The 10,005-nt window shown below is 34.5% G+C and overlaps 1 protein-coding gene across 1 annotated transcript; it reads left to right on the top strand.

The window, feature by feature from the left end:
- Nucleotides 1-1,222: 1,222 nt before the first annotated feature.
- LOC107478090 (26S proteasome non-ATPase regulatory subunit 2 homolog A) lies at nt 1,223-8,109 on the top strand. The gene is made up of 25 exons (XM_016098210.3): nt 1,223-1,352; nt 1,473-1,573; nt 1,690-1,810; nt 1,902-1,961; nt 2,065-2,132; nt 2,296-2,338; nt 2,790-2,855; nt 2,959-2,997; nt 3,079-3,161; nt 3,836-3,950; nt 4,148-4,222; nt 4,449-4,607; nt 4,976-5,083; nt 5,196-5,300; nt 5,387-5,527; nt 5,607-5,711; nt 5,826-6,047; nt 6,219-6,332; nt 6,434-6,649; nt 6,813-6,872; nt 6,954-7,067; nt 7,147-7,232; nt 7,350-7,458; nt 7,548-7,726; nt 7,799-8,109. The coding sequence occupies exons 1-25, from the start codon at nt 1,245-1,247 to the stop codon at nt 7,869-7,871; spliced, it is 2,670 nt and encodes an 889-aa protein (XP_015953696.2). The 5' UTR covers nt 1,223-1,244; the 3' UTR covers nt 7,872-8,109.
- The last annotated feature ends 1,896 nt before the right edge of the window (nt 8,110-10,005 follow it).

Here is a 10,005-nt window from a genome sequence, read left to right as displayed (position 1 = left end):
CATCAAACAAGTCTTGATAGAAGACAAGAAATAATTACCTCTTATTCATACAAGGGCTTAATTAACTACACATCAAAATTTGTTGGATCTATGTGAGAGGTATCACATGACATGGGTAAAGAAAGAGAGAGAGAGTTAAGAGCGTTAGTGAAGGAATGAAATATTAGAATGATTATACATTGTGTACACACAGGTTACAGAGTATAGTTCCTATATTTATAGTGCTAATACATAACATGTTGGTTCTGTTACTGTATCTACTTCCGAGGACATAACTAACATTTGAACCCTTGTACACTTTTAATTAGGAGTTCGAATTCAAACGAATCCAAATTAATAAATCGTTCACCCAATTCAACTTAAACCGATTAAAACTACATTAATTTGAATTTGATCGATTTTTTTGGTAAATCACATGTGAATTAGATCGGATTTCAAATTTGTTTTTCAAAATCGATCTAATCCAAAGCAAACGCACATGTAATATAATATTATTATATTTAAAATTATATTTATAATATATTTATTTTGTTATACATTTTTATTTTATTTATGTATTCTTATTATTTAATGAATATTTTGTGAATTGAAAAACGAGATTTATTTATTTATTTATATTAACCAACCTATAATTTTTTTATTATTATATTATCTGATTTTTTAAAATACTATTGAAACTTGTTATGTCATTATTGATTATTTAAGATTTAATATTAAAATTCAATATATATTATTTTTTTAATTTATAAAACCGTAATCCAATCCGATCTAAATCACTTAAAATTAGATCAGATTGGATTGTATTGTATTGTCTAAAAGAAATTATCTAATCTAAATTACACCATAAATAAAATTAGTATTTGAATGGCGTGAATTTTTCCTACAAAATTGATCCAAATCGCAATACAAACACTTCAATGTTTAATAGTGTCAACTGTCAAGCATTTCAACCATTTTATCATTATTTTTTTGGGTCATGACCTCATACCTTTCTATTTCTTTTATCTTTTCTGATTCCTTTTGGGTCTTACTGATGACGAAGTCCAGGTTCTTGATGGGCCATGAAATGGGCCTTGATGTTCTAAAATAACGGGCCAATGGACCACAAAAGAAATCCTCCTGAACAAGAAAACCATAATGCTTCTGCTATATGCTTTCACTCTTCACTCCAAAGTTCCATAGCTTCAGAAGATCGACTTGTCTTGTGCCGGGTGCACTTTCTTTTTTTATCAGCTCCTCCTCCAATGGCGCCCGATCCTAATCGCACCGCCGCAGGAGGTGGCAGTGGCAGCGGCACCAGCACCGCCAACGACGAGGTCGTGAACAAGAAGAAAGTCGAGAACGAAGATCTGGTGAGTCAAAAACCCTGGCCTCTAGTTTTAGTTTATGTTGTTACTCGAATTCTAGGGTTCAGGATTTTCTATTTAACTTATGGAGAGAAAATTTTGATTTTTCTGGGGAAATTTGTGCAGTCCGATGAGGATTTGGCGTTGAAGCAGCAGCTAGAGTTGTACGTGGAGAGGGTTCAGGATTCCGACCCAGCTTTGCAAAAGGTTGCTCTTGAGAGCATGAGGTAAACCTAGTTTGTACTTGAGAATTCAGTGATGAGAGTTAACTCTATGATTTGAATGATTAACTTAGCATTTTGTTGAAAGCGGATTGAATCTGGAACGTTTGGTTGTGTTACAGACAAGAAATTCGTACTTCAACAAGCTCCATGACTTCGGTTCCCAAGCCGTTGAAGTTTCTTCGTCCACATTATGGAACCTTGAAGGCCTATTATGAGACAATGGCAGAGTCTGATTTGAAGGTAAGGTTATTTATGTGGTTTTGGTGCTGGCTTTATGAGACAATGATGGTAGTATTTTGGTGATTAACTGAATTGTCTTTTGCCAATGCAGAAGTACTTAGCTGACATATTATCAGTTCTGGCCCTTACTATGTCAGCTGAAGGGGAGAGAGTAAGTATTAATTGATATTTAAAAATAAATTGAAATCATATGGTTACTTTGGTGAAATGAACTTTCCATTATTTGACTACTGTGTGGTTTATAACTCTATCAGGAAAGCCTCAAGTACAGGTTACTGGGTTCAGAAGGTGATATTGGTTCTTGGGGCCACGAGTATGTTAGGTGAGAATTTCTTTTCTTGTTCAGGTCTGTTTTTCATTTTTGGAAGATGGATTGCTGTTTTGTAAGCAAACAACTTAAAGGATTTGAAACTAAAATTCTGGTCGATGAAGTCGGAATGAAATGGAGTATCATACTTCTGCTGATTGATAGTATCTTTTGTTAGGAATCTGGCTGGAGAGATCGCCCAAGAGTATGCAAAACGACAGGTTGGGTTTCTAGCTTTCTCAGATGATTACTATTTATAGCTTTAGCTTAAATGTGCTTTAGTATGCATGGAAAAGTAGGACTTAATTGCATTAAACTTATTTTGCAACACCGTACAGTGTGCATCATTTGGTGTCCCATTATTTTAGCTTCAGGTACATTCGCAGTCCTTGTGCTAGGGTGTAGTTAGTGTTTAGTTAGGAATTCAATGTGGCAATACCTACGTGCCCACCCATTCACCAGTCCTGTTAGCTCTACTTATAGATCTTAATAACCACAAGTTTAATATGTAATTGTAGTGATAAGTGTCTAATATAATATTGTCTCTTAAATATCAGGTCTTTGGCTAAGGATTTGATTTGAGTTGTGCTTTACTATGTAGTGTAGTTTACCCATATCAGATTGTCAAGTTTCTTTACAATCTAAGATTTCATGCTCTAATTCTCTCTTCAGAGTGAAGAGGCTCCTATAGATGATCTCATGGAACTCGTACAACAAATAGTTGCTTTTCACATGAAGGTATGACATATGCCCATTGTCTTTGCTTTTGAAAAATGATCAGGGCACTACAAAATGTTAGAGTATATTTTCAACAATTTGACTAATTTCAATCGTGCTGCAGCATAATGCAGAACCTGAGGCTGTTGATCTTTTGATGGAGGTAATATGCTAGATCGCATTTTATGATGTGTCTTAGCTACCATATATTGTGAGTTACATCTGTTACTTTTTTAATATATAGGTGGAAGACCTGGATATGTTGGTTGATCATGTTGACAAGACGAGTTTTAAGAGGACCTGCTTATATCTCACCAGTTCAGCTAAGTAAGTGAAAATGAGGATTCTTTTATTTATTGTCTAAGATTCAATTAAATTCAGGACAGATACAAAGAAAGGTTGAAAAACAGAAGTTTATCATTAGTTAATTGTGCACGAACTTTGTATCTCCTGTTTTTAATGAATTTATTGTTTGTCTGGCAATCTGTTACTCTTTTTGTTGGTCTCCTACATGTTTGGTATCTCTAGTATTTATTTCTGAACCATTATGTTATTTAACAATAAGAGTTATCCTTATACTGATGTGAAGTGAAGTGATGTAATGTTCTGACTTGAATTGTGGTTAGCTTGTACTGTTGTTGGGGTTGTGGAAGACAATGGTGTGGTATGGGTGTTATTTGTTTACTTGTGATGATAGATTGAATTGTTATGTTATACTGTCATAATTATGGATTTAACTTGTTGATTTGATTTTGGAAATTTTAAGAATGGTATTTTACAATGTACTGGTGTTTCAGAAGGAGTTTGACTTCCACTGTGAGGGAACAGGTTGAAGGGTTGATCATGAGATAGTTATTGTGGTCATACTTATTATCATTTTACATCGATATTTATATGCGATTTTTCTTGGATCAACTGTTCTTTAGGGGTATTCTACTTTGGACACTGTCATAGATGCATTAACAATATTATTATTTACTTATTATATTTTACTTCTTCAGATACCTTCCCGGACCAGATGACATGCTAGTGTTGGACATTGCATATATGACCTATCAAAAATTTGAGGAATATCCAAATGCACTCCAAATTGCATTGTTCTTGGATAACCTGCAGGTGTGACACTGGATTTCTGGGTCTCAATTATTTTCTGATTGTGATTTATGAACATTTTTTTCTCGTGTTTTTTTGTATAGAGAATTCATAAGATCATCTGCTAAATTTTGTACTTGTATTCCGAATACTTGTGAAGAAATAATTTATATGTTGCTTAAATTATTATTGCTGTTTATAACTAACACTATTTTTGACAGTATGTGAGACAGGTGTTTACCTCTTGCAAGGATCCGCAGCGAAGGAAGCAATTCTGTTACATACTTGCACGTCATGTAAGTCCTGGAATTTTTGCTTAACAGAAATGATGGTAATATACCCATGTCAAGAGCTAACCTGGATCAGTAAATAGTAATCATTTGAGAGTTTGTGGATACTGCTAGATATTGACAAATAAGCTAGAGGCAGACAGAGACAAATATTTCACATTTTGTTTTGAGATTTTTCATTTAGCTGGTTTTTCTTTTTTGTTAACTATCTGTTGTGTTTGTTTACTTGTAGGGAATTACTTTTGAGCTTGATGATGAGTTAGTTCCGGAGGAGGATGAGAAAGAAATATTGCAGGAGATAATAAACAATACTAAGTTAAGTGAGGGATATCTGACTCTTGCTCGTGATATTGAAGTCATGGAGCCGAAGTCCCCTGAGGATATATACAAGGTGTGGCTTACTTGATAATTGCTGGCACCTTATTCTTAACTAATGCTGTATCTAGTTACTTCCAATGCCTTTAGATGTTGGGATAAGACTTGATTTTATAAAACTGAATTTTATTGCAGGTTTAGTATTAGATATTTAGATATGATACAGGATTTGGTGCCTTACAGCACGATAGCCTGGATTAACAGAGAATTTTTATACACATGCATACTGCTGCAAGCTGCTGAAGCTTTCTAGAGTTTCTTTTATTAAAAGAATTTGTCTTCTGAGTTTTGATGTGTTCATGGCTTATTATATTAGAAGCGTTTTCTTTTTAATTTTTTAATTTGCTCGGAATCTAATGTTCAAAATTGTTTGGTCTTTTGTAGGCACACTTGCTTGATGGCCGGGCTAGTGCTGGTGCAAGTGTCGATTCAGCTAGACAGAACCTTGCAGCTACTTTTGTAAATGCATTTGTAAATGCTGGTTTTGGTCAGGTACAATGTACCTCATAATTCAGGATTTTGTATCTTCGTATTTATTGTGCTTTTACATTATTGATGTTTTCTATTTTCCTAACTTCTCCCTTTCTTTCTGTCATTATTACAGGATAAGCTAATGACTGTCCCATCTGACTCTTCAAGTAGTGGTTCTTCTGGAAATTGGCTTTTTAAAAATAAGGAACATGGGAAGACTAGTGCCGCAGCTAGTTTGGTATAAATTTATTAATTGAACCTTCATTTTCATTATTGATAAATGAGGAATGCCACTTCCATTATTTCTAACTTGTATTATTACAGGGTATGATTTTACTCTGGGATGTTGACTCTGGACTTGCACAAATTGACAAGTACTTCCATAGCAATGATAACCACGTCATTGCTGGTGCATTATTGGGAGTTGGAATTGTCAATTGCGGTATCAAGAATGACTGTGATCCTGTGGGTTCAAGTTCTTCTCCTTGCTTCCATATGTTGCATATTTTTGTTTCCATGTTGATTCTTATTTTACTACTTTCAGGCTATGGCACTTCTAGGTGACTACACAGATAAAGAAGACTCATCAATTAGAATTGGTGCAATTATGGGATTAGGAATTGCTTATGCAGGCTCCCAGAATGAGCAGGTCAGCTGTTTCTCTTAATTTTTTTCTTGGAATTTTGTTTTAGTAAAGCTGAGAGAGGTATGCCTGTTTTTATTTTCAAATTCAAACTTCTGATTTATGCTTTGCATTTTTCAGTTACGTTGCAAATTGGCACCTATATTGAATGATGCTAAAGCTTCACTTGATGTGATTGCTTTCACTGCTATTTCATTGGGCTTGATCTATGTGGGTTCTTGCAATGAGGAAGTCGCTCAAGCAATTATATTTGCACTGATGGATAGGAGCGAGTCTGAGTTAGGAGAGCCTCTTACAAGACTTTTACCTCTTGGCCTTGGTCTTCTATATCTTGGAAAGCAGGTAGTTCTTGTGTGTCTAGTTATCTTTTGTTTATATGCCTTTTGGTTCTTCAATTGTTCTGCTTTTTTACTTATTTAATATTATATAGTTAGGAGAAGTTCTATTATGAAATGCAGTCATGGTCACCAATGATTGTTGTTCTTTGCTTCAAATTGTGTTTTGTGACAACAGGAAAGTGTGGAGGCGACTGCTGAAGTGTCGAAGACTTTTAATGAAAAAATTAGAAAGTATTGTGACATGACACTCCTATCATGTGCCTACGCTGGAACTGGGAATGTTCTCAAGGTACAGTGCTCACGATAATTCAATCACAGATTTTCTAGAAATAAATCTATGCTGCAGCTTTGTGTATTCACAATTTTCTTACACTTCTTCCTACCATGTAGGTTCAAAATCTCTTGGGTCATTGTTCACAACATCTTGATAAAGGTGAAACGCATCAAGGTCCTGCGGTGCTTGGAATAGCTATGGTAGCAATGGCTGAAGAATTAGGACTAGAGATGGCTATTCGATCATTAGAGCATCTTCTACAGTATGGGGAGCAAAATATCCGCCGAGCCGTTCCTCTGGCACTTGGTCTACTGTGTATATCGAATCCAAAGGTAAAAATGGGGCTTGCTTCCCATGGCTGGAGACTTGTAGTCTTTATAGATACATTCTCTTCTCAGAAAAGATTATTGAATTGAATGTCTGTAATTATAATTATTGGGCCAAGATGTCACATCTGATTTTCTCTTTAGATGACCCTTTACTGGATTGTGCCAGGTCAATGTTATGGATACCTTAAGCAGACTTAGCCATGATACTGATTTAGAAGTGGCAATGGTAAAGATATTAGAACCTAGTTCTCAGTATGTTCTATATAACTCACTATTTGTAGCTAAAACTATATTTACTATGTTACAGGCGGCAGTTATATCCTTGGGTCTGATTGGTGCTGGAACAAACAATGCCCGAATTGCTGGCATGCTTCGCAATCTTTCAAGCTATTACTACAAGGATACCAGCCTTCTATTTTGTGTATGCTTCATCCAAGTTACCTTATTTTTTCAATTCTCTATGTTTTTTGGTCATTAAATTTCATTCACTACATCTTCAGGTGCGGATTGCACAAGGTCTTGTGCATCTGGGAAAGGGCTTATTGACACTTAATCCATATCATTCTGACCGTTTCTTATTATCACCGTGAGTAAAACCTCTTTTGCTAATCAGATTTTAATCATCAATTAATTTTGATGCCGGTGGCTATCTTCTCCTCTGATTTATGTTTTTAATCAAAGTTGTTCTATTCGATTTTTACAGGACAGCACTTGCTGGACTAATTACCATGTTGCATGCATGCCTTGATATGAAAGCTATTGTGCTTGGAAAATATCACTATGTTCTCTACTTCCTTGTTTTGGCAATGCAGGTTTGTTTCATTATCTGAACTCTTTCCGGTTATCTAATCTTCCTGCTTTTTTATGCCCTATCTGAGTTGCTTTGTTTCTCTTGCAACAGCCGAGGATGTTGTTGACAGTGGACGAGGACTTGAGGCCTCTGTCAGTCCCTGTTAGGGTCGGTCAAGCAGTAGATGTGGTCGGACAAGCAGGTCGCCCAAAAACGATCACCGGTTTCCAGACTCACTCCACGCCTGTTCTTCTGGCTGCTGGGGATAGGGCAGAATTAGCAACAGAAAAGTAATATATGACTGCCTTATATGTTTAAAACTAGGCTCTTGTTGTCTTCTAACACTAACACTTTTTTTGCAGATATCTTCCCTTGTCGCCTATTCTCGAAGGTTTTGTTATATTGAAGGAGAATCCAGATTATAGGGAAGAATGAGGGTCACACTGATACCTTTTTGTTTGCTTTATTTATCTAGTCTCTGAACAGTATTTATAGTTGACGTACGGATTTAACATTTTCTCAAAATGTAGAAGAAATTATTTGGTCATATTCCTTTGTTTGGATGAAAGGATGGAAACTACTGTTCAGGTGATCTCAGTTTGTATTGTTAGCTTTGTCAGTTCATTTGTCAATTTATAATTATATTCTTACACGATTACTTGATCAAGAATAATCAGATATGAATATTCCCCTCCATTAATTCCGAAGACAAAACGTATTATCAAAGTGTGAAACAATTTCCATCCTAGTGTTCGATTTGGGTTACTCAGTTTTGGGAGGTATTATGCCTATTTGGGGACTCGGTTAATCATGGCATTATGCTTTTCCTTTTTTTTGAGTAATTGCCCATAATAATTACCCAAATTAATCTCTCTTAAAAGTGGACACTTTAGTTTTCCAAGGATTTTAATACACAATTCTATTTCTAATGTTTATTACACAATTCTATTTCTAATATTTATTTTTGTTAGTCGATATAGTTGTGGGTTAATTTTAATTTTCTCCATATGATAACGTCAAATACTGAACTGGAACGTTAACTTGTACGAATGGCTATTAAGTGTTGATAGCAAAAAAAAGAGTTAAATTTTAAATTAGTTCTTGAATTTGTACTCGAGTATCAAAATGATTTCTGAAGTTAATAATTGTTCAAATTGTCTGAAATTATTTTCTGAGACTCAGTAATTTTTAAAGTAATATCCGTCAATCTTGTTATTAGAGAGGACTGAAACGATGTTATTTTGTACTTGAAAAAATCATTTTGAATCCTCTTTTTCAATCCTGTTCTCTTACACTCAACATTACTCTCTCACTCGTAACGTAGAGACAAGTTTTTTTCTCACTATTATGAGATCGAGGTGCTCTCTTAACACGCTGTCTAGATTTCGCACTTTCTCACTATTTTCAAATGCTCCGGCAACCTTTTCCACTCCACTGTCCCCACCGTCATTGCTCTCAAGCGCGCCCACTCGCTAGCGACCCCAAGGCCCACCAATAGCTCCACAATAATAGTAAATTTCCGTTCCTCACTATTTGTAGCCGTTTGCGCTCTTCTCTTGCCTCCTCTCTGTGTCCCTCTGCATCCTTTTCTCTGTAGCCAAGGTGAGTTTTTTCTTTTAATTTTTCAGTTATTTAATCATTATTGTTTAATGTTTTGAGTGATTGTTGTTGCTGCTGATTCTGTTTTAATATAACTGTAATGGTTGTTTTTTTATTTTTTTTATTCTGTAACTATTGCTATTTTTTGTGATTGTTGCTATTTAGGTTGATTGGTGCTTGTTATCTAGATTAATTGATCTTTTCTGATTGTTGCTAAATTTTTTTATGATCTTTTGTGATTGTTGATTTTCTTAACTTTGTAATTTTTGCTGGTTATGATGATGTTGTTGTTGCTACTATAAAGTTGAAGAAGAAGAAGAATGGTATGAAGAAAAGAATTGGTGAAGATAATTGAGGATTATGTTTTTTAAACGACGACGTGTTGGGGATTAGTTTTTTTTTGTATTAATACAAAACGACGTTGTTTCAGTCCAATTCAACTCTCTAACGGCAATGAAAGATGAAAATTATTTTGGAGATACTATGAGTCTTGGAGGAGAATTTCAAAGATGAATTTAAATAATTATTAACTTTAGGGATCACTTTGAGGTTTGAGTACAAATTCAATGATTACTTTGAGATTTAATTCCAAACAAAAAAAGAGAAGGACCTGCCCCCTAAATAAATTGGGACTGGGCGGAGATTAAGGTATATATTGATTAAATTGAGTTTGAATTGATACATTTGGTTAAATTATATTAGATTTTACTATAGTTGAATTGATATATTTGGTTGAATTATATTAAATTTTATTATAGTTGTTATATTTTTAAGGGTTAATTACTAATTCGGTATTCGAAAGATTCAGTCGTTGACAAAAAAACTCTTTAAAATATGTTATTGATGAAACAACCCTCGAATGATTTCAAAATACCACGAAAAGAACCAATAATTTTTGTAAGTAACAAAAAAAATCATATTTAGCAGTTCTAAATTTTTGTGACAATATTTAAATATTTAAAAATGTCAC

This window comes from Arachis duranensis, chromosome 3, assembly GCF_000817695.3.
Source record: "Arachis duranensis cultivar V14167 chromosome 3, aradu.V14167.gnm2.J7QH, whole genome shotgun sequence".
NCBI lineage: Eukaryota > Viridiplantae > Streptophyta > Magnoliopsida > Fabales > Fabaceae > Arachis > Arachis duranensis.
Note: the sequence above shows the minus strand (reverse complement) of the source record. Positions and strands in the feature narration are given on the sequence as shown.